Source organism: Pogoniulus pusillus, chromosome 4 (assembly GCF_015220805.1).
Source record: "Pogoniulus pusillus isolate bPogPus1 chromosome 4, bPogPus1.pri, whole genome shotgun sequence".
In the NCBI taxonomy this organism is placed as follows: domain Eukaryota; kingdom Metazoa; phylum Chordata; class Aves; order Piciformes; family Lybiidae; genus Pogoniulus; species Pogoniulus pusillus.
Genome location: NC_087267.1, coordinates 2,471,693 through 2,496,796, shown reverse-complemented (window position 1 = coordinate 2,496,796; position 25,104 = coordinate 2,471,693). Strand labels below are relative to the sequence as shown.

At 43.6% G+C, this 25,104-nt stretch overlaps 1 protein-coding gene across 10 annotated transcripts in view; it reads left to right on the top strand.

Annotated features, from left to right (window-relative positions):
• The window catches only part of NAV3 (neuron navigator 3), a 505,349-nt gene that overhangs the window by 433,250 nt on the left and 46,995 nt on the right, over nucleotides 1-25,104 (top strand). For 7 of the 10 annotated variants that reach the window (XM_064141974.1, XM_064141975.1, XM_064141978.1 and 4 more), the window contains 8 exons: nucleotides 1,548-1,824; nucleotides 4,404-5,109; nucleotides 6,597-7,085; nucleotides 14,642-14,683; nucleotides 16,863-17,023; nucleotides 18,746-18,934; nucleotides 21,321-21,373; nucleotides 22,658-22,681. In XM_064141974.1, coding sequence (XP_063998044.1) covers nucleotides 1,548-1,824; nucleotides 4,404-5,109; nucleotides 6,597-7,085; nucleotides 14,642-14,683; nucleotides 16,863-17,023; nucleotides 18,746-18,934; nucleotides 21,321-21,373; nucleotides 22,658-22,681 — 1,941 coding nt within the window. The remainder of the gene's footprint in view (nucleotides 1-1,547; nucleotides 1,825-4,403; nucleotides 5,110-6,596; nucleotides 7,086-14,641; nucleotides 14,684-16,862; nucleotides 17,024-18,745; nucleotides 18,935-21,320; nucleotides 21,374-22,657; nucleotides 22,682-25,104) is intronic. The other 3 variants (XM_064141980.1, XM_064141977.1, XM_064141981.1) reach the window with 3 other exon arrangements.

Below are 25,104 nucleotides of genomic sequence, written 5' to 3'. Positions count from 1 at the left end.
ATCTCAGGCTTTGTGGGTTTTTCATGTGAGAGAGATCTCATCTTCTAGCTGATCAACCAGATACTATTGGCAGGTTGCTTAGTGACAGACTGAGGTTCAAATACTGCTTTACTGCAAGAGCTGCCTTACATTGTAAAGGCTTGGAACAGACATTTATCAGGTAAATTAATTAGAATACATTGTGCTGAATGCTCATCTGTACCCTCAGTCAGAAGCTGTTCTTCAGGTGTAAGAAATACTCATGCAACACAGAGATCCCTTTAGCAGTCTCTTAAAGCAATCAGAGCAGCACAAGCTGGCTATAGCCTTAAACAGAAACTGCATATTTTGTTGTTGTTTTGTTACTAAAAGAGGATTAACTTCACTTTTCAGAGCCCACCATGGTGAAAAGAGGCCTTTAGAAAGTAGCATACTGGTCATTTTTGGAAATCATGCACATTGCTTTAAAAACAGGTAGTTGTGTATTTAAAACCATTTAAGGTTCTGGGAACGTTACACATATTGCAGCAACACCACTAATGAAAACTCTCTTCTGAAGGTCCAAAGACTTATGTAGATGTCTGCTTGGGCTCTCTTTGCATAAATCCTTACCCAAAATCTGTGCTAGCATCTCCACAGCATATATGAAATTACAGGAGTCCAGAGAGCTTTTGCATTTTGTGTGCCTCAAATGACAAATACACAAACACCAACTAATTATTGTGTTGGTCGCCTAATCAATACTAACCCTGCTTAGGATAGCAGTGCTTTGGAAACAACCACAGAGGGCTCTCTGGGGAGAAGGATTTTACCACTACAGAATAACCTCATCTGAATATGATCCAGTTTGCAGTCCCATTTATGCTGGATGTGTCAGCATGGCAGGATGCAATGGCAATTAGGCAGAAGCACATCAGGGCAGAGCACATTAAGGCAGAGCATGTTGTGTTTACCTGCTCATCTCTTTTAATCAGCATAGCCTGAGACTAAAGGTTCATTGGCCACAGATTAGCCAATCAGAATAGCAGTTTGCCAAACTTAAGCATATTAGGTAAAGTCAGGGCTTAGTTTTTCCTTTTTAGGGCAGAACACAAACAAGTGTATGAACATGTGAGGTGCCCTGTTTACAAATTGGAAGGGACATGGAGGCACCAGGCCTTTTATCTTCTTTTCCCATCCTTGCTTCCCCCAACAATGGGAGAGAGGGAGAGCAGGGAAACACATCTGGGCAAGTCAGGACATGTTTAGGCCTATTTTGGCCTTCCACGACACCTCTCCATGGAGTGATTAGTGTTTGAAATTCAGGGGGAGTCGAGGGTACCTGGGGGTTAAAGTAAATGATGTTTCCTTTGGTTATGATCTGTCTATGAAGGAAAGAGTTGAAATCTTCTGAAAATAAAAGAAGAAAGAAAAATGTCTTCCCCATACAGGAATAGTTTTAGCCTTTTAGGATCAGGATGCTAATGTTTCAGGAGATTGTGATTATTATCCTCTCTTCCAGTGATTTAAGAAGTCAGCAAATACTGAAAACACTGAGACTGACCATTTTCCATGCAACTCTCTTGTAGCTGAAGACAGACTCAGAGAAGGGCTTAGTTACGGACAGTGAAACTTGGGGCAGCACTGAAGAACTGAAGAAACCAGAGGAAGACTTTGACAGCAGCATTGACAGCAGTGGAAAGTGGAAAGGTCTTCCCTCGGGGCTGTCTGAAGATTCAGAGAAGGGAGGGCAGAAAGCATCTCTCTCTGTTTCACAGAGCGGATCCTGGAGGAGAGGCATGACTGCACAAGTAGGAACAACTCAGTCCCGGCACAAAGCAGGAACAAGTGCACTCAAGACCCCAGGTAGGACACTTCTGTAGTTCAGATTACAGCACTGAAAACTGAGGTTTCATGCTTAGAATTAATCTATAAGTAATAAAAGAATCTTTAGTGGGCTAAAAATAATTAACAGATGAGGAACTGTAAGCATATTAGTAGCTCTTCTCATGAATGACTGCAAGCCAGTGTTGCAACAAAACCCTAACTTGCTCATCTCTGTAGCTGTGAATTTGCTACTCATAACTTATTCATCACACATGAATGTTGCCACAAGAAGAACTATGATTACATTTGGGTTTACTATCATTTGGATATGTCAACTTCTCTTAAGGAGTTCTTAGAAGTATTTTTTTATTCATCTGTGCTTTCTCTTTGTTCACTAGAAGCCTTACAGCTTTGGTAATTGAACATATGCATAGAAACAGCCAAAGATTAGGAACTGAGTAAAAAAAGATTTAGCATTCAAGTGGGGGGGACTCCAGATTAGTTTCTGAACTAAAGCTAAATTGTCATATTCCAGATACAGTGGGTGTTCTATAGACCACTGTTAACAGGTCAAAGATGGGTTAAAAAATAACATTTTGCACACTTTCTTCAGTGCTAGATGACTTCTCAGTTAATTTTGAAAGGCTACTCAGAAGTAGTAACCATTTCTGCACTCAGAAGTAGTAACCATTTCTGCACTCAGAAGTAGTAACCATTTCTGCAATCTAATTTTGAAGCAAAGAACATGAAGTTTGTGTAGGACACTATTATTAAGACCATTTCATCTACCATATGACTAGGGAAATGTGGATTCTTTATAGGGCATTTTTAGACCTTTGTTATGTCCTGACAAAACACTGCATGAACATGCTTTAATCCCAGTTGTAAAGGCAATTAACAAAGCTCTCTTCCATAAATTCAAAACAAAGCTCTCCTCCATAAATTCAAAACAAAGCTCTCCTCCATAAATTCAAATCCTTTATGAGCCTCCTTTGTTTCTTTTCAGTTTGGAAGTGCTAAACATTGGTCAGGCTCTGGTGTAAAGATCCTTGAGGTGCGTTGTAATGGTCAGTGGTCATAGGGATGCAGAAATGACATCCCTGCAATTGAAGGAGATACTAAAGAGTTCATCACATTCCAAGCTAAATTTGCCAGATCTGTTTTGCTAAAGACGAGTAGGCAGCCACTGTGCCACACAGAACTGAGGCCTTAACTTTTTAAGCATCTGCCAACTGTGTGTTCATCATGTGGGAGTCTGACCCATATCTTGGCATGGGCATACATATGTTTGTGTAGAACGAAATGTGTGCTGGAAAAAGCCATGACTTAATTTAGCTCTGACTTGTAGGTGTTGCTTTTCATTATAGTTTCATTCCTTAAGTGAATTAGGCCACCAGCCTCCAAAAGTACCATAATATCTTCAAGAGTGAATGACAACATTTGCTGTGGTGAATATTTGTTCCTTGTTGGTGAATATTTGTTCCTTGTTAAGTCTGTAAAATAGGAAGCATTTTCTTCTAAGACTCAAGAGAATATACTTTAAAAACATTTCTGAAGGCTCTGTGCAACTTGATCTAGTGGAGAATGTCCCTGCTGACTGCAGGAGTGTGATGGTTTGGGTGTTACCTGCCCCCTCACACTTTGCAAATCACCCAGAGTAGACTCAGACAGCTCTGAAATGGAATGAAGCTTATTATTTACAGCTTAGCACAATATACAAGCAGATATTTGCAGTATATACAGCTATAGACAGAAATAGACAAGGTAAAAGGTAATACACAAACACAACAGCCCTCCCAGAAACCTGAGTCCCCAGGAGGGGCTCCCAACCACCCTTTCACCTTCTCCCTACCCCTCTCAACCTTACCCCAGTCCCAAGGAAGAATGGAGCTTCAGCCAGGGGGTTAGGAAGCAAAGTGGATTAATCAGAGAAGCGGCAGAGGGACTAGAGAGAGAAATGCAGCTCGGAGCTCCCCAGCAGAAGCTGTCTAGGTTCTAGTTTAAATTTCCCAAAGCTCAATTATAGTTGATAGAACCAGTAATAATTTATAGGATGCCTTTTTGTTCTTCCCCCTTCTTTCCCAAAGAAAAGGAATTAGATCTAGAGAGAGGAAAGGTAGGCACAGCCAAATAAATAATCTCACTTTGATTTGGAAGTTAAAAGAAGAAAATTTTAACAATAAATAAGAGGTATTTGAGATAGGGATGTTACAAAAGGTATAGGGAAGGGAAAACAAGGTATAAAATATGAAAATACAACCAAATTGATGGCAGTGTTTTGTCTGCCTCATAGGTTATGGCCACGTGGTAAAACAAAGAGTAGCAGGAGGAGGAAGGTGATGCTGGCAGGCAGGGAGGCAGAGCAAGAGAGCAAAGCATGAAGTTCTTCTGCTTCTATACAGGGGGCGAGACAGGAAGTGGGAGTGATCTAACCACCACACCTGGTGGTGTTCGGACCCAGCCCCGGGGAGAGTTCAGGAGGACCTGGGGGTCAGGGTCAAGACCACTCCCCCAGCAAGGTTTACCCTTTACAGAAGGCCAGACTGGGCTGTTTTCTCCGGGTGATTTTCTGTGTGTATCTTTTCAGTTGTGACCCTTTTGCATGTACTTTTGTTCAGGAAAAACAGACGATGCAAAAGCTTCAGAAAAAGTGAAGCCTCCCCTGAAAGGAGCCTCCATTCAGCGCTCGCCATCAGACGCAGGGAAGAGCAGCGGCGATGAGGGAAAAAAGCCCCCCTCTGGCATTGGGAGATCAACTGCTACTGGGTCCTTCGGATTCAAGAAGTCTGGCATGGGATCTTCTACCATAATCACCACAAGTGGAGCAACTATCACGAGTGGGTCAGCGACGCTAGGGAAAATGCCAAAATCTTCCGCCATCGGCGGGAAGTCCAACGCAGGGCGGAAGACAAGCTTAGATGGTTCCCAGAACCAGGACGATGGTGTCCTGCACATGAGCTCCAAGACCACTCTGCAGTATCGGAGTCTGCCTCGCCCATCAAAATCCAGCGGCAGTGGGATCCCTGGCAGGGGCGGCCACCGCTCCAGCACCAGCAGTATCGACTCCAATGTCAGCAGCAAGTCTGCAGGTGCTGCTGCTACCAAACTGCGAGAGCCAAGCAAGATTGGATCTGGGCGGTCCAGCCCTGTCACCATCAACCAGACTGACAAGGAAAAAGAGAAAGTGGCTGTGTCTGATTCTGAGAGCGTCTCACTCTCCAGTTCTCCCAAATCCAGCCCCACCTCAGCCAGCGCCTCTGGCACGCCGGGACTTAGGCAGCCAGGATCCAAATACCCAGATATCGCCTCCCCCACCTTCCGAAGGTTAGTGCTCTTCTGTGATTTCATCAAGTTACAGGATATAAAGCAGAGCTTTTCGATATGTCGTAGTACTGAGCATAAAGCCTTTCCAGGGCATATTCTGCCACAAACAGAGGATCAAGCAGAAATATAGAAAAGGCTAATATTTTTTTAATGCAATGCAGTTATTTCTGTTAAGATCTAAAGACCTTTCCAGATCTGCAGTGGCTGTTTCTTGGGTACATTCCTGTAAGAGTTTGGACTCGATCCTTATGGGTCCCTTCCAACTCAATGTATTCCATGATTCTAAGTTCAGGAACATAAGAGGTTCCCTTTCGATGCTCTGATAAACTTCAGGTGCTCGTTCAGTTGCAGTCTGCTGCTGGAACAAGCCATTCCATAACCTGGTCAGAGAACTGAAGAGCTCTATAGATCATAATAATTTGCTTTCACCTTGTTGGCAGCTCCAGCTACAAATGTTTCATTATCTTAGCAGCTTTGTTGCATCTTTCATTGCAAACATTAGTAAAGCTGAATTTCAATTGGAAATGCTTTATTCAGTGTTTTTGGGAGTATCGATCTGGATGAAGTACAAATTGGGATGAGCATTTACACTGTTGAAGAAAAAGCCAATAGTGCCCTCTTGTGCATAGACAGCGAAACAGCACCTCCTGGCTGCTAGGGTGCTGCAGCTGATTTGAGTGGGCTTGGTAATATGTAAACTCGATTCTTAGGTTGTAAACCACGCTTACTTCACATCACATTAAGTTTTGCATTTCCTTCTTATTAATTTATGAGCTGCATCTTAACTGCAGCTTGCAATATTTCCAGTCAGACATCAAACCATCACATGGTGTTTTATTTCAGCAGCTTTAGATGATTTGGCGTTTCTTTGCTTCACTATCGCTGTAGAATTTTCTTCTCTAGAATTGCTAGAAGCAAGGATGTGAAACACACCTCTCTCACTGGAGACAAACTGAGCCCATTTAGCTCTGGTGCAGTGTATTCTGTCTGAATGGTCACTGCCTGACCCACAGCCCCATGACCATCTGTGCAAAAGAACAGCGAGAGGGAAATTTTACACAAATACTTAGATGTTGATTAAAATATGAAGGATTTCACAAGTGTTTGCTGCAATCATTTCAGCAGATTTGAGAAGCAAGGGGTTTAAAAGCTAATGACTTAAGTCGTGGGAATGCTTAATTACTGAATCTGGATGAAAGTGTGACCTGTTTATGCACTAATAAGACAAAGATGTGATTATTTCACTTCTCTCTGTATGTGTGAAGAGCACATCTGAACAGGAGTGCATGAGCTCTGTTGCTAGTGAAACAAGCCCTGATTATTGTGATGTGGTTACGTGCATTTAAGTTTGCAACGCGGTTGATCAGCTAGGTAGGCGTGATTTCAGTGTCAGTAATTACAAATGTCTGCTTTGGCTCTTAGGATGTTAAGCCATGAATGTTTAATGTGGCTACCAGTTTCTCTAAAGCTATTTGTTTTACATTTAGGTTGTTTGGTGCCAAGGCAAGTGGTAAAGCTGCCTCTGCACCCAGTACTGAAGGTGTGAAACCCACATCGGCAATGCCCAGCCCTAGTACCACATTGGCACGGCAAGGCAGCCTGGAATCGCCATCCTCGGGCACAGGCAGCATGGGCAGTGCAGGTGGGCAAAGTGGTAGCAGCAGCCCCCTCTTCAATAAACCTTCGGACTTAAATGCAGATGTTGTAAGCTTAAGTCACTCCTTGGCTTCCAGTCCTGCCTCAGTGCACTCTTTCACATCAGGTGGTCTTGTGTGGGCTGCAAACCTGAGCAGCTCTTCAGCGGGCAGTAAGGACACACCAAGTTACCAGTCCATGACTAGCCTTCACACCAGTTCCGAGTCTATTGACCTTCCTCTTAGCCATCATGGCTCTCTCTCTGGACTGACAACAAGCACTCAGGAGGTGCAGAGCCTGCTCATGAGGACTGGAAGCGTCAGATCTACTCTTTCGGAAAGGTGAGCTTGCCTATAGATACAGTGACCACGAAACCAGTGAGAGGCAAAAGGACAGGAGCCAAAAAAGTAAACACTCCACCTGTTTTTCTAAAGGGACACTGTTTAATTAGCACCTTAGCCATTAAGTAAAAGAAAACTGAAGGAAGGAAGGCAGGCAAGCAAGCTGAAAGGCATTGGAAGTGGACTCAACTGCCTTTTAAGATTGTACAAGCACTTTTTCTATCTTGAGATATTTTTTGTTTCCTTTGCTCTTACTGGAGTAAAGGGGAAAATTGTCTAATTGAACATAAACCTGAAGAGTCAACGTGCTAATTCCCGTGTACTGGATGGACCTCTTGTCCCACCAATTGGCAGTCCCAACGCTGCATCACAGCCCTCTTGTGCACAAATCTTCTCTAGCAGTGGGACCCCACTGATTTTCTCTCCATCAGCTCAAAGCACAGGCAGACCTGGTGGGCTCCATCCTTAAGCTGGCTGGTCCTGCCTTAAAATGCTCAGTCCCAAGAAATTGCTTCTTACATGGCAATCACTACACAGATCCGTATTAAAATGCGGTTTCACTGCCAGCAAAGCATTTTAGATGATGGGCACCTCAGTGTATGCACTCTCTTATCTAGAACACACAATGAACACCAGGAAAAGCTTTCTCTCTGTTTTGTTCTGTTCAAGACTTTTTTGATAGGCAGATGTTTTACGATTCATGTTCTATTCCAAAGTGCAACCATCCTGGCACAGCTGTACCAAGTTAATTTTTTTGCAGGGGAGAAAAAATAAATCTTTGCAAAGCAGCAAGGAATTTTCACTCCCTCTGACAAGGTGCAAGTTTTGACAATGAAATTCCTGTCTCACATGGGTACTGAAAAGTCAATATTAAATAGCTTAGAGACTGAGGGAGTTGTGGCTGTTCAGTCTGGAGAGGAAAAGGCTCCCAGGTGAACTTCTTGTGGCCTTTCAGTATCTTAAGTGGGCTACAAGAAAGCTGGGGAGGGACTTTTTAGGCTGTCAGGTAGTGATAGGACTGGAGGTAATGGAACAAAGCTAGAAATGGGTAGATTCAGAGTGGATGTTAGAAAGAAGTTCTTCAGCATGAGGGTGGTGATACCCTGGAACGAGTTGCCCAGGGAGGTGGTGGAAGCCTCATACCTGGAGGTGTTTAAGGCCAGGCTGGATGAGGCTCTAGACAGTCTGATCTAGTGTGAGGTGTCCCTGCCCATGGCAGAGGGATTTGAGCTAGATGTTCCTAGGGGTCCCTTCCAGCCCTGATTGATTCCATGATATCAACCATTTCACCAACACTTCTGCAATGCCAGTGCTTGAAAGTTACTGTGATACATCATCTACATGGGTACCGCAGCGATATTGCTTCAGGGCTGAAGAAAAGGTAGGCACAGAAGGCTTGTTCATATGCCTGTGGTAGCCTCACTACGTTTGGATCATCCAGGAACTTCAAGTAATCTTCAGAGTCAGTGAGAACAAGACTCTTTGTTGTCCCTTCCAACCATAACTGATTCTGTGGTTCTATGATTCTATGAATTTGATTTAAAAAAAAAAAAATAAAAAGGTTATACTGAGTCAGTCAGAAATGTTTTAAATGGTTCAAAGTTTAATCTCATGGTTTGAAAACCCAGTTATAGAATCATAGAATCAGATTGGAAGAGACCTCCAAGATCATCCAGGCCAACCTAGCATCCAGACCTGTCCAATCAACCAGACCATGGCACTAAGTGCCTCATCCAGTCTTTTCTTGAACACCTCCAGGGATGACAACTCCACCACCTCCCTGGGCAGCCCATTCCAATGCCAATCACTCCCTCTGGCAACAACTTCCCCCTAACATCCAGCCTAGATCTCCCCTCGCACAACTTGAGATTGTGTCCCCTTGTTCTATTGCTGGTTGCCTGGGAGAAAAGACCAACCCCACCTGGCTGCAGCCTCCCTTCAGGTAGTTGTAGACAGCAATGAGGTTACCCCTGAGCATCCTCCAGGCTGCACACCCCCAGCTCCCTCAGCCTCTCCTCATAGAGTTTGTGTTCCAGGCCCCCCATTTTAAGGAAAAAAAGAATTATACAACATTAACATTGTTTTCACCTTTATATATACACACATATATATAAAAGCCCCTTTTCAATACCAGGCCTCTCCATGGAAAGATTTCACTTTCAGTGACTAAGTGTTTTGAAAGAAAGGAAAGGAAGGAAAGAAGGAACATTCCAAAACCAGCCCAAAATAAAATTGCACAAGAAAGCCCCTCCTAAACAACTCTTTGCCAGACAGAGATGGAAACTCTGCATATTTTATTCCCTGGTGTTACATTCCTGAGTATTACTATATCATCTAGAATCACACCTCTTACTGACATAATTATGACCCCTAATATAATTACACCACCATAAAATGTGTGGCTGCTGATACAATATATGCATTGACAGTTAACACTCCTCTGACACGAGTAATCTGTAGTTTGCCCTGTGCTTTTAATTTTTAGGCAGTAATTTGCCTTGTGTGCCATGAACTAACTACAATGATGATGCTTCTTAGAAAGTTAATTGTTCCTATTTAGCTTGTAAAAACCTTCAGTCATTTTTAGTGCTATGTGGATGGATGGTGAGGTCAAGAGCATGACGTGGAAGAGTTGGAATTCATGCCAAAGATCATATTTATGCAGGGGATGTTAAACACGGTAGTTAAAATGTTAATGGTTTGGCATAAGCTCCCAAGCAGCTCCCACTACTAACACTTGATCTATTTGCTCAGCAACTTAATTTTGGTGTTTCCAGATACTTTGCCTTTTTCAATCTTTTTAAGTTTCATATTTGTCTTGGTTTAAGCTTCCTGGAGAACAATAATATATTATAGGATGCCTCCCCTTCTCCCTGTACAAAAGGTTTTAGGCAGAAAGGGTAAAAGGAGTAGAAAACAGCTCAAGAATAGTCTTGCTCTGATTTAGAAGTTAAAAGGAAAACTCTAACAATAAATAAAGGGTATTTAAAGTAAGGGGAGTTACAAAAAGTATAGGGAAGGGAAAGAGATACAAAATATATACAAAACTGGATGGATGGCAAGGGATGGAGGTAGGTTCAGGAGTTGGTTGGACCACGGCGTGGTTGGCTGGCCCATGGCAAAGCAGGAGCGGCTGGAACAGGGCAGTGCTGGCAGACAAAGCAGGGCAGAGAGGGAAAGAAACAGGGAGTTCCTCTGCTTCTGTAGGGGTCCAAACAGGAAGTGGGAGTGGGCTAACCATGGCACTGGAGGTCAGGTTCAAGACCATCCCCAGGAGGAGTCAGGAGGACCTGCGGTCGGGTTTAGACCACCCCCAGGAGGGGTTAACCCTTACCAATATTTTGAAGTCCATATGGGAATAGTGTGATTGAATCCAGAGAGAGCCATTTCTCGTGGCTCTCTGACCTCAAAACAAATATATATACCCAGAGAAAAGGGTGTCACCTCTTGAATTATAGCCCCGAGAGGGTTTGTGCAGCTTGATTTTTCTGAAAGGTCTCTTACAAGAGCTGTGTTGTTTCTAGACTCTTTTACATAGTGAAACCCATGTGTGGCAAAGTGCTTATTCACAGCAAAAGCATTGCCTTGCAGTGTTAGAGACAGATGTTTTGCAATGGATTATGTCCTTTTTACCCTTGTAAACTCAGGTTACATTGGAGTTGCCTCTGGAAATACAGATTGTAGCCTGGCATGACATAAGAAATTATCTGCAAAGAGGCTTATTCTTTTTCTTCAGTCATTCTAGAGCTTTCAACCTGATCTAGCGTGAGATGCCCTTGCCCATGGCAGAGGGGTTGGAAATAGATGATCCTTGAGGTCCCTTCCAGCCCTGACAATTCTGTGATGCTAGTAAAAGAACAGTCTATATAGTGAGATATGTAATGTAGAGGGGAAAGATTTCATAAGACTGAAGCACTGAGATACAAGTAGCAAGTGCCACTTAACTTCTTCATGACTTTCAGTTATTGTAAATTATCATCATAACTAATGGTTGTGGTTTTAAGGTGTGAAACACTGATTTGTGTATCAGATTTTCTTGTGTGCTCAGCTGTTTCTATCAAGTCATTTGCAAAACTAAGATCAGCTTGCTCCAGCCTGCCCTAGGCCTCCCGAGGTGTTTCCCAGCTTTGAGTAGTTTGTTCTATTCCCTAACAGCTCTGCAGCGGTTAGGTATAGCTCAAGGATATGGCCTTATGGCTCTTTCCCAAGTTATTCTTAACACCAAGAGCAGCTGGAAAACTGAGAATGGGAAGGCCTCCTGTGATTTTCCCCATGGAGCTTGCAGATGGTTTTAGCAGTGCAAAATAAAAAGGAATGGAGATACTGTGGGCTTGATAACTTAAGCCTACATCTTGTGATGGTTTGGGTGTTACTCACCCCCTCCAAACTTAAGTAAAATCACCCAGACTAGGCTCAGCTGCTGGAAATTGAATGAAGCTTTATGCTTACAGCTCAGCACAACATACAAGCAGATATTTATGATATCTACAGCTATAGACAGAAATAGACAAGTTAAAAAGTAATGCAGAAACACAACAGCCCTCCCAGAAACCTGAGTGCCCAGGAGGGGCTCCCGACCACCCTTTCACTTTCTTCCCACCTCTCTACCTTACCCCAGACTTTGCCTTACATTCAAGGTGAGTTTGGAGGGTTGGTCTGGGAGGTTAGGAAGCAGGTGGATTAGACAGCAGGTTAGGTTAGAGAGAAGTGCAGCCCAAAAGACAGAAAGCAAACAACTGCACTATCTATGTTTATGTTCTTGTTCTTATCCATCTCAGCAAGTCTAGGAGTACAGCAGCCATCACCATTGTTTCCTTTTCACAGCCTAGCATCTAATTCTTCTCACCAAATTATCCCAGCTAGGCTCAACCTAGCAGACATCTACGTTCTTTTGTCAATTGACATGGGAGAGGAAAATATTCAGAATGATGAGTATTCTCATCCTCACTTTATATTGCTGTTTATTTTGAGCCAGAGCCAGATCTCCATGTGTGCATTACTTCTTTCAGGAATCAACTGATGCTCTGTTCTGTCATCTTTAGAAATCTTTTGAGCACTGAGGTTCTATTTAATCAAAGTCCACTTTCTGTGGAATCTTTTGGTGAAGGAGTACTTTCAGATCCTAAAAAGCTATAGGCAATTATCATTCCAAATTAATAGTTACAGGGAACTGCTTTCATGCAATTATCTGAAGGGTAGGTGCCAAGAAAGGGCCAGTTTCTCATCAATGACACACAAAAACTGAAACACAAGAAGTTCCACCTCACCACGAGGAAAACTTTCTTTTCTGTGAGGGTGACAGAACACTGAAACAGGCTGCCCAAAGAGGTTGTGGAGTCTCCTTCTCTGGAGATTTGTAAGACCTGCCTGGATGCATTTATGTGTGGACTGCCCTAGGTGAGCCTACTTTGGCAGGGGGATTGGACTCAGTGATCTCTGGAGGTCACTTACAACCCCTACCATTCTATGATTCTGTGATCTGAAGCCTTGGAGCATCTCTGCAAGACTTAGTATTTGGAAAACACAGACTGAATGTTTGCTACATTCACTTTTATGCAGTTGCAGTAAGTCCACACTCTTGTTGAGGAGTGTTCAACCTCATTCCATTGGGTATATGAATTAAAGAGACTTCTGGAAAAATCTAATGGTCACTATTGGCCTGTTTATCTGACTGACAATTTTTGGCTTGTGGGTTTCTGGAAGGAAGCACTGATTGGCTTCTTTGTTTTCAGCTGATGTGCTTTTAAGTTAAAGTAATATCAGACAAAATATTGTTCATGAGGATGTTTGAACTATTTGCAGGAGAAACAGGTGTGGTTATTATGATCATGTTTGTTTGTTTTGAAATTCAGAGGTGCATAAAAGTACATAAATGAACATCAAGACCCTGTTCTTCTCTGTGAGGAATAAAAAATATGTGACCTCATTGCTGTCTACGACTACCTGAAGGGAGGCTGTAGCCAGGTGGGGTTGGGCTCTTCTCCCAGGCAAGCAGCAATAGAACAAGGGGACACAGTCTCAAGCTGTGCCAGGGCAGGTCTAGGCTGGATGTTAGGGGGAAGTTCTTCCCAGAGAGAGTGATTTGCATTGGAATGGGCTGCCCAGGGAGATGGTGGAGTCCCTGTACCTGGAGGTGTTGAAGCAAAGCCTGGATGGGCACTTGGTGCCATGGTCTAGTTGGTTGGATAGGGCTGGATGCTAGGTTGGACTGGATGAACTTGGAGGTCTCTTCCCACCTGGTTGATTCAGTGATTCTATGATTGTGCATTCAAATTTCTGGCAATCATTCTTGGTCCTGTTAGCTATGTTGGGAGCAAAATGCTGCAAATGTAGTCCTCTTTCTCATAGAGGACTACACTCACTTGGACTATGGTAGCTGAAATCCTGCTTAGTTACAACTTTCATTCATTTTATCCTCATGCAAAACAAGACCTGATTAAATGAGTTAGATCACCTATAAAACTTCCTGGCAACAAGAATGGTTTGTTTCCCTTAGTCTGAGCCCTAATGGGAATAGATTGTCAATGCCAACAGTGCCTTTACGTAGATGGGTTGAAGTTACATAACGGTTAAGGCACCCAGCACCCCCAGCACAACAGAAAATTGCCTTTAGTAATGGTGAGAGAGTTTTCTTATGTAGGAAGAGTGCTAAGTTACTGCTGCTCTCAGAGGTGTGATTATGATATGTAATACAGAAACTTTCTAAAGCCATTTTGCAAGTTAATCCATACAGTGAGACTAAATTACATTCTTAAGGGGAAAACATTGCAACACTTAGTTGGTGGTAACTAGTTCCAATTCAACCCACTTTAGTCAGGGACAGATCTGCCACGTTCTTAGCAGGAAATGGACTTATCTGAAGGAAGGTTAATCAGTGCCCTTCCAGTGGCAGAACTTAAATTGGGAAAACTCCAGCCCTGGAATGATCAGTTAATCTGCCACAACATGTGTGTGAAGATGACACAGCATTGCTCTGGTGGTGGGGGCTTTTTATGGTGGGGGCTATGAAAAGTGGCATTGCTCTGGTGCCACTTTTCGTAGCCCCCACCACCCCCATTTTGCAAACCCTGCAGAAGCAGAAAGCCAAGGGTTTGCAAATTTAGCACATGTTTCTACAGACAGAGCTGTCATTTGGCTTCTGGCAAGGCCATGCTGCCTCCTAGCAGGTGCCACAACCTTCAGTTCTCTTGGAAATCTATTGCTGTATCATAGGCAACTGTGAGAAATAAAGATTCCTGCTGGGACCATATGATTCTCCCACAGATTGCAGGGTGAAGCTGTAGGAAGGTTAGAAATGGTAAGGAAGGGCTTCTTTCTGACTTGGACAGCCTCCAAATTGCTATCGACCCAGCTCACAGCATGTCTGGATGAAAAATGAATGCGCAGCAGTCCGTGTCCTATTCTCCCCTCCAATGAGTCAGGGATTTAGCACCAAAGATATATTAAAAGGCATTAAATGACCTTCTGTTATGCACACAGCCCTAGACCTTTAGAATTTGTGAGTCTGAACAGCCCTATTTACTGTATGTCCTTAGGGATTTTTTTTGTTTTAACAGCATGCAGCTTGACAGAAATACACTACCCAAAAAGGGACTAAGGTATATATATTTTTTAAGCATGACTCCTGCCTCTCTCTTTTTACTGTAACCTTTTCTACGCTGTCTTTCCTTTTCTTTCTCCTTTTGTTGATCCTGTTTACAACAGAGTTCTTGGTATTTAGATTCAAACCAGAAAATGTCAAATTTGACAATAGGTTTTTTCCTTCCAAGTCTGCCTAGTGAATAAATTTTCTTGCTAGATGTATCATGGAGCACGAATACTGTTAGTTTCCTTATGCAGTGAATCTTAAAAGGCATTGAATCCTGGAGATCTAAAAGAGACAGAACAAGATGCTTGAAAAGCAAGGGTTTAGACATGGATCTGAGCTTAAATTCTTCATCCAGTCGTGTAATTTGAATTGAGGATCTAGTAAAGGACAGGGCTATAAAATGCTAATTTTAGTAGCCAAGGTTTGTAAGAATAAAAGGAGGCCTGCTCCAGTTAGTCTTCTTGATCCCTATCCAGCAGTACTGAGTGCAACTTTGCTACTAATTCCTCACTAATCAGAGGTGTCTTCAGCAGAGAACAAAAGTCACCCACCTTCCTCTCCACTCCGTGGTTACAAGAGTGGATTATTAAGTAACTTGTTTGCTCACATTCCCTGATCCAGGAAAGAGATTTGTTGAGCAAAGATGCACATGTGCATGAACACTGTGCAGCCTTCCAGTCACTGAAACTACACAGCTAAATCAGTTCTTGATGAAGAGTATTTTATGGAATTTTAAGATGGTGCTAAAGTGTTGTCTCTAGCAAGCACCTTCCACTCTTCTGCACTAACTGTTCCTGAATAAGGAATTAAACAAATTTCCTGCTATCTCAAACCAATCGTTTTGGATTCTGAGAAGATGGAACAGGTGGAAGGCATGAAAAAGGTGTAAGAGGAACCCTGCAAGGGTACAATAGGGTGATTGAGGTTTGGGGCTCTATAACTGCAATGGTGCCTAAAAGCTGAAAGTGAAATGGAGCTGGAAAAGAGTTTATAGGCAGATAAGCCTGATCAGTTATGCTAGAAAGACCATTCCCCAAGCCCCAGATCATGAACTCTCCTTTTTCCATCTCTCCAATCTGATAACCAGTGGGTAGCTCTGCTCTACCATGTTTATAAGCAAAGATCCATGTCTGTCTTTTCTTGAAAGGAGAAAGGAAGCAAATAGTTAATCTAGACAAGATGTTTTAATGCTGTTAAATATTGTACAAAACCCCAAGCACAACTCAAGAACTTACATCTTCATTTAATCTGCTTTCTAAGCAGAAATACTCCTGCCTTGCAAACCTGAAACCAGAATATCAAAAGCCTCTTCTGCTCTGTTGTTTGGGGAACACTAATGGCCCATGGCAGTGGTGAAGAAGTTACTCATTTCTCATCAGCAGATTGTGCTGAATGAAGCAGGCTTTGCAGACATTGCTAAAAACTAGTTCTGGCTGAAGACCCACACTGCACATTTTAGTGCTTAACCACTGCCAAAATTGTCCTACTTCCAGCCTAGGCAAAAGAGGCTGGGCCAGGGAGTTTCCAGCTCTCCCTCTTGGCCCGTATGTCAGGTTGCATTTGTTTTATTGATTTGCCAAGGGAAGCAGCTGATGAATTATTTGACTGACAGACTTCTTCCTTCCAGAAAACTTGTTTCTGCTGATTGTCAATTTTTCCTGTCCCTTTCCCTCCCCCCAGTTTGGGGCAGAACACAATCTCAAGTAGTATTTCGGGTGACAGACCGCACGTGTGACCATGAGTAGCTGTCATTACCGATGCTCTGTTTCCTGCCTGTCATCTAACCAATTGCCTACATGATCTGTGGCAGATGCCATTTTGTAAGCAGCTACTCACATTTCTTGGCTTCCAGTCTGTCCATTCCCTTTCCTAGCCATACAGCTTCCAAGCTTTTGCATCAGCCTGTACAGTTCCTAGAGCTCCGAGGTCTTTACCTGTCAGCTCAGTTGCCTGTCTTCTATGGTTTGTCATCATATCTCTTCAAAGGAAGGGGAGCTGTTTTGGGGGAGGGGGGTAAAGAAGAAAGGTTTTCAATCCTGTGCTTTTTCTGTTGCAATAAGATGGCAAATTTTACCTTAGTCTTGATGCTTCTGTTCTGTCTGTCTGGTGAAGGGCGTTTATGTGATGCCTCTTTCTTTTGGAATCACCTCCTTGCCGTTGTTCTGAGCATGTCAGCTGTGGTTTTTCAGATACACTCCATCATCCCGGCAGACGAGTCAAGAGGAAGGCAAAGAATGGCTGCGCTCCCATTCAACTGGAGGCCTGCAAGACACTGGCAGTCAGTCCCCACTTGTTTCTCCTTCAGCTATGTCTTCGTCTGCAACTGGAAAATACCACTTTTCCAACCTGGGTAAAAGCCATTTCCCTTTGCTGTTCCTCCCACTGCAGAATAGAATGATGAAATCCAGCTGTTGGCATTTCTTACTTTGCCAAACTAGGTGGCTTGCTTTAACACTTCCATCCTCCTATTGTGGTGCCTCACTGATGAAGGGGCACTCTCAGTGTTGCTCACCGAGTAGAGCTCTGTGACTTGCCCAAGGAGAAGAAAACGTGAGGCAGAGTTGGGAATTAGCTTCTAATTCAAAGGTTTAGGTTTCACAGCCAGCAGGACTTTTTGCCAGTGATTTTAGTCAATGTCAGCCCAGACACTAAACACCATTCTCCCCCTATATACGGGCTTGCCTTGTGATAGGCTTTGCCAGTGTGGTCTCAACCCAAATCCCAGCCTTCTGGGATGAGTCCCATTTCAGATTTGTCTGATTACAAGTCAAGGTTTAGATTTGGTTCATCTAGATCTTGTTTCAAGTTAATTCAACACAAATTTAGGTTTGTTTATGAAATTATTTCTTTATTTAATGTACAGTAGGGAACCACTGATTTGCACCACGCTGGATGCATACCTAAGTTCATAATGAGCTTTTGTGTTTGAGGCAGCAACCTCCCACTTCCATCACTCTCTCACAGCTTATGGCATCCATAGGTTGCAATCACTCAAAAGAAATTTGATCAGACAGACAAATTTGGTCTTTATTACATATAGGTAAAGAAGTTGAACAAAGCCACTTTTGAGAATAAAATTGGATCATTGGATCACTGTTTTGGATTTCCTCCATGTACTTGCAGTAGTTTTAAAGACATCTCTTTTAAAGCACTATTTCTTTCACTCTGTCATTTCTGCTTACAATTATCCTCTTTTCAGTTTTGTTTGTAGCTCTCAGACTTACAACAGAAAGCAATAAGATCAGGGGGGGGTTAAAATTTATGTTGTCATTGTCCTCTGCTTCTTTCCATTATCATAGCCCTGTGGAATAATTTTCTCTCACAACACAGCTGTTGAGGTCGTTTATGACTTAAGGCACATCTTGTGTGATCTAAAAAGAAAGAAGTCCAAACGTTGAGGCTTAACTTGAATGGAAAATTAACTTTTCTTCTAGGTGCTGCCCTCCTGTAGCTCGCATGAACCATAACCAGGCTTTCCTTCCTGTTGGTTAACAAAGTGCAGAAGCTAGAGAAGGTTCATCGGCACCGTTCCAGGTTTCAGACAGGAGTGGTTGAGTTACTCCTGTTTATTATGATGGGATTCAATTAGCCTGTGCAGGAATTTTAACCTAAAATAGCAGTAGATGCTGTTCTAGAAAATCAAAGAAAATATGTGCCTTGTATATGCCAATAACCTTTGATCTCAGCAGCAGTTGGTAACATAAGTATATAACAATCAAATACAGAATTAGAAGAGCTGCTTATACAAAATATTTATGACCTCTTATAAAAACTTCAACTTTTTTAATCTTACCCATTCATTTTCTGTCTTGGGCTGGCAAATTGACTACAAGTGCATTCAGACACTAGAGTTAGTGCTGTCAGGTGTTTTATAGAATCACTAGCATCTGATTCCAGCTCCTTAGAGCTCATCTGCTTCGTCTCTTTGTGTGGCTTTTCATGTAAAGAAAGATGCCTTTCATTTTCTCAGCACTGTAAAGTCCACCTAACCATGCTGGTCCATTACAATTTGGTGTAGAATCAAAATCCATTTAATGGAATTGTGTTTCATTAGTAAAGCTTTGCATTTCAGTGAGTCCCACCAACCTATCGCAGTTCAACCTTCCTGGACCCAGCATGATGCGTTCCAACAGCATTCCTGCCCAAGACACTTCTTTTGATCTTTATGATGACTCCCAGCTGTGTGGCAGTGCTACATCCTTAGAAGAGAGACCACGAGCAATTAGCCATTCGGGTTCATTCCGGGACAGCATGGAAGAAGGTAAGGCTGAGTTACTGTTTGGGTCGGTGAATAGAACCCAAAATAACTCTCTAAAATAGGCCTCCAAAACGTAGTAATACTTTAAAATATTCCTTCTGCAAGATGAAACCTTGAATGATGTTGTGAAGCACTTTGAAAATTCCCTCAAGCTGGTCTGATAGGACTTTCCTATTCTAAGCCATAGTAGGGATTCCTTTCACACAGCATTATGCCATGCTGTGTCTGCCATACAAATCCTTGATCAGAAGTTTTGGAGGAAGGGAAACCATTCCTGTCAAACTATTTTATTACTTTTGGCTCTAAATTTGAAGTATCTGAGGGTGCCTTGACTGCTGTGATTCCATGCTTCATCAGTCCTGCTTCTGAAGACCTCACTGCTGTCTAGAACTATCTGAAGGGAGGCTGTAGCCAGGTGGGATTGGTCTCTTCTGCCAGGCAAGCAGCAACAGAACAAGGGGACACAGTCTCAAGTTGTGGTGGGGCAAGTCTAGGATGGATGTTAGGAGGAAGTTGTTGGCAGAGAGAGTGATTGGCATTGGACTGGGCTGCCCAGGGAGGTGGTGGAGTTGCCATCCCTGGAGGTGTTCAAGCAAAGACTGGATGGGGCACTTAGTGCCATGGTCTGGTTGATTGGCTGGGGCTGGGTGATAGGTTGAACTGCATGATTGGTGGTGGAAGAGATTTATGATGGTTTGGGTGTTCCTCACCCCCCACCCTTTGGAAAACACCCAGACTAGACTCAGCAGCTCTGGAAATTGAATGAAGTTTTGTATTTACAGCTAGCACAATAGACAAGCAGATATACAATATATACAGAAATAGACAAGTTAAAAAGTAATACAGAAACACAACAGCCCTCCCAGAAACCTGAGTGCCCAGAAAAGGCTCCCTACCACCCTTCCACCTTCCTTCCACCCCTCTCCCTTACCCCAGACTTTGCCTTACACTCCAGATACTTTGGAGGGTTGGCCAGGGGGGTTAGGAAGCAGACAGATTAGTCACACAGATGGCAGCTTAGGTTAGAGAGAGAAGTTCAGCCCAAAGCCCAGAGGGTGACTCTGTCATCTGTGTTTGTGTTCTTGTTCTTATCCATCTCAGCAAGCCTATGAGTGCAGCAGCCATCACCATTGTTTCCTTTTCACAGCCTGTAATGTAATTCTTCTCACCAAAACATTCCAGCTAGGCTCAAACTAGCACAGGGTTAAAAAGGCACCCAAGAGATAAATAAAGCAGTTCCTGCATGAAACCAAAAGGATCACAGTTTCCTGATTTAGTGCATCCAGCAACATTTTCCAACCAAACCCATTCTATGATTCTATAATCCAAGTGTCCTTATGCTGTCAATTTGGCATATGGATGCCAAGTAGCTATTAAAGCAAAATAATTTCTTTACCTAACCCTGGCAGCTTATAGATACTGAGCAAATTTGTTTTGGAAAAAAAAAGTGAAAATGAATATATAAATAAATTTATTTAAACTTCTATCTTGATGTATCTCCCAGCACCCAGTGACAGAACAAGAGGACACAGTCTCAAGCTGTGCTAGGACAGGTGCAGGCTGGATGTTAGGAAGAAGTTCTTCCCAGCAAGAGTGATTGGCATTGGAGTGGGCTGCCCGGGGAGGTGGTGGAGTCACCATCCCTGGAGGTGTTTAAGGGGAGGCTGGATGCTTAGTGCCATGGTTTAGTTAATTAGAAGAGTTAGGTGATAGGTTGGACTTGATGATCTTAGAAGTCTTTTCCAGCCTGGTTAATTCTGTGATTCTGTGTCCTTCCTCAGGAGATTTACCAGAAACAGAAGGGGGCAATTTTATTTTTGCTTGCCATTTTAAAAGAGGCCAGGGACTCCACTCTTTTGAGCGCAACAGCCACTGAGTGCTCTTGAGGCTGACTGCTGCTGATTGGTGGAAATCTGTCTCTGCATCTTGCAGTAACCCCTTGCAGTAAGGGGAGAAACCAGCTGAGCAAAGCTTGGGAGCTCAACCCAGGGAATGTCAACAGTTTCACACTGCAGAGTCTCTTATTAAAATCAGTTTGCTCTGCTTTGAGCAGGTGTATAAACAGCTCAGCCTCTGGTTTCTCTAGAGAATGTATTTATCAAGTTATTTATTGTCAGAACAACAAAAGTGATGCTTAGCTTGCTGATAATAATACTGAATCCCACTTGCTTGCTCTCCTACTTCATATACAGGAAACAGCTTTTTCCATACAGAACAACCTCTCCAAGTGCAAGAAAAAACATCAATAGCTTTTCTGTGCTGATAGCTGATAATTGCTCTTTGTGGAAGATTGGCTCTCATTTTTGAAAGATGTTTAGTTGTTGAGCTACAAGGGGGGAATGTGATGATTTTGTCAATATTTCATCTTCTTTTCTCTTCTCTTTTTAAGTGCATGGGTCCTCATTATCGCTCGTCTCCAGCACCTCCTCTCTCTACTCTACGGTGAGTATTGATGCCTTAAGAAAATAAAAGGTCTGATTGCCTCTGTTCTTGTTCTTTGTTCTCAAAAAAAATGGAATACTTTGGTGATTAGAAGGGTTGGAATTGTACTGCCATAAAGCAGGAACATTTACTTTCTACTTTGGTGTTACTGTTGTGCTATTTCAGAACATACTCTTTTCAGTTTCTCATAGGGCTGCTTAAAATTACCTAGCACTCTGTGACCCTTACAGTGAAGAAGTTACCCCTTGTGTTGAGGTGGAACCTCCTGTGCTGCAACTTACATCCACTGCTCCTTGTCCTATCCCAGGCAGCAAGTGAACAGAGCCTGTCTCCCCTCTCCTGATTAATTAAATCCCCTCTCAGTCTTCTCCAGACTAAGCAGCCCCAGGTCCCTCAGCCTCTCCTCATCAGGCAGTGCTCCAGTCCCCTAATCAACCTTGTAGCCCTCCTCTGGACCTTCTCCAGCAGATACCTGTCCCTCTTAAACTGAGGAGCTCAAAGCTGAGCACAGTATTCAAGATGAGGTCTCACTAGGGCATAGTAGAGGGGGAGGGGAGCCTCCCTTGATCTGATGGACATACCCTTCTCAGTATACCCCAGGATCCCATTGGCCTTCTTGGCCACAGGGGCACATTGCTGTGCCATGACTAACTTGTTGATGATTGAATGTCTCCAGTTTTCATCTCCTGCTCAGTAGGTGAGACACTGCAATTTGCATCTGCTTGGTTAATTGCTGTGTTTCTCACACTGGCTCTCAGCATTAGCTACATTGAGACTTCTCAGGCTTCGTTAGCCACACTACACAAAGCTTGAAGGAGTCGCATAAGGACATGTCATTTGTATGTTAATATTGTAAGTCTTCAAAGGGAAAGAAAGTACTAGTACTAGTACTATAGTAGTATTATGGCTCCTGTAGCTGCAGGAGCCATAATAATCATTATGGTGCAAAGGTTTGCTGGTAGCTGGCAAAGGCTGAGGTCCCCGCAGTAAGTTTTCTCCTGTCTCAGGGGTGTAGCTGCACTTTCTGCAGCTCTGTTCCTTATTCTGCCATTACCCACTGCTTCTTGCTGCCAGTATGCTGGCAAGCTTTCAGCTGGAGCCTTGCCAAGTAGCTTGAAAAGAATTCCATTTCTTGTTTTCACTGTATATCTTCCTTAAAAGCAACAGATCCATGAAGCCAGTCATTTCACTTCAGCATAGCTGGCTTTTATGGCTTTTGTTCTCTGCTACCACCAATCATGTTGCGCACTGTTTCTCAGTCATTGCTTCTCTGCTTTCTTGCAGGCAGAAGAAAAGGCACATTCAGAGGTAAGAACTTTTCTTCATTTTTATAGTTAGGTATCACATTGTATTATTTTAATGCTTGTTGCTTACCTGCTATGGCCAAACTGCTGAGCTGCTGGGAAGAAATACTCCCTGTGACTTGGCACCACTCTTCAAAAAGCATTGGTGAAATGCTGATGCAGCTTCTAGTGCCCTGGAAGGTGTGTTATAGAGGGGTTTGAGCCTGAGTTTGGGGTGAGATACAATGGGGCCGATGTAAAGGTTACTGAATAATTTATTTATATATACAAAGAGAACTTTCCCCCAAACCTATATACAACTAACCCACACAAATTCTTTGATGTGGTTGGTAAAACTATTTTGCAGAGTGTCTGTATGCAGCCAAATTGAACAACTTGGTAAAGGTTTTGGAAATGTTTCTGATCAGAGTCTTGCGGCATAGACTGCTGCTGGTGAAGTTAATGACATTCCTTTAGCAACTTGAATCAAGAGAGTTCAAATGCTCACTAGTTCACACACACAGAATCACAGTACCACAGTATCATCAGGGTTGGAAGAGACCTCACAGATCATCAAGTCCAACCCTTTACCACAGAGCTCAAGGCCAGACCATGGCACCAAGTGCCACGTCCAATCCTGCCTTGAACAGCTCCAGGGACGGCGACTCCACCACCTCCCCGGGCAGCCCATTCCAGTGTCCAATGACTCTCTCAGGGAAGAACTTTCTCCTCACCTCCAGCCTAAATCTCCCCTGGCGCAGCCTGAGGCTGTGTCCTCTTGTTCTGGTGCTGGCCACCTGAGAGAAGAGAGCAACCTCCTCCTGGCCACAACCACCCCTCAGGTACTTGTAGACAGCAATAAGGTCACCCCTGAGCCTCCTCTTCTCCAGGCTAACCAATCCCAGCTCCCTCAGCCTCTCCTCGTAGGGCTGTGCTCAAGGCCTCTCCCCAGCCTCGTCGCCCTTCTCTGGACACGCTCAAGCATCTCAATGTCCTTCCTAAACTGGGGGGCCCAGAACTGAGCACAGTACTCAAGGTGTGGTCTAACCAGTGCAGAGTACAGGGGCAGAATGACCTCCCTGCTCCTGCTGGCCACACCATTCCTGATGCAGGCCAGGATGCCCCTGGCTCTCTTGGCCACCTGGGCACACTGCTGGCTCATGTTCAGGTGGGTATCAATCAGCACCCCCAGATCCCTCTCTGTCTGGCTGCTCTCCAGCCACTCTGACCCCAGCCTGTATCTCTCCATGGGGTTGTTGTGGCCAAAGTGCAGCACCCTGCACTTGGAGCTACTGAACCCCATCCCATTGGACTCTGCCCATCTGTCCAGGCGGTCAAGGTCCTGCTGCAGAGCCCTTCTGCCCTCCAACCCAGACACATCTGCCCCCAGCTTGGTGTCATCTGCAAATTTGCTGATGACTGACTCCATGCCCTCATCCAGATGGGCCCTCCACAGCAAGGTATTTTCTTAGCAAGGTGCTGAGGACTGAGGCTCTGGAAGGAATCAATGAGAACTGGGCTTCTGGGTGCAGAAGTTATGAGCCGTTTGATTGGAGAGTTAGTACCACTCTGCACTCGGTTGAAGGGACTGTGTGACTCAAGGTAATGTGCTGCCTTGCAGGAGCAATCACTTCCAATGGTCACTTTCAACTTCTCTCCCTCACATTTTGCATTCTATTAAATGTCTGAAGCTGACCACTTTGAATCTGAGACCAGTGCAGATAGATTTCAGATATAAATCAAAACTGACTTGGAAAACAGCTCCTTTCTGCTTACTGTGTGTGAGCATGGGTGACAAGCCCAGGTCAGCACTTGGATAAAATTACAGCCTTTCTCCAAATGAACTCCTGGCTGTGTTAAAGAGACATCGAGGAGTAGCAGCAATAAAGTGCAGCACCAAGGGGTGCACTTTCACTTCACAGAGCTACATGCCTTACAAATGTTGTGTTTATGCTGCTCCCATTTACTCTAATCAAAGTCAACTAAAAGGTATTTTGAGGAGACTGAACCAATAAACATTGTCCTCCTTACTTGCTGCAATATATTTTCAGTATAATTTCTGCTTGATTTTTTTAAGCTCCTTTCTTTGAAAGTTAAAGCAAGAGCTGAACAAGCATCCCATAGCTCAGTAGTGCAAATGACAGTTCCTCCTTGCAGAGCCCTTTATGTAGGGCTGCATGGAGAGGTGAAATAACATTTCCTTCCTGTGTATTTGTATGAGAGAATTTCCCACAGATCTGCTCTGTGATGCTCTTGCAGAAGATGCTGAACATCATGAGAACTGCTTTTGCAGGAATGTGATGGGAGCTACCATCACAGTAGCTTAACCAAGAAGATGAAATAATGTCTATGAAAAAACCAAAAGAGAAAACTTGAGAAAAGAAAAGTGGCAGTCCAGGATGGACAACAGCTGAATAATCTGTCCTTGCTCTGAGCTGGTGTAAATGA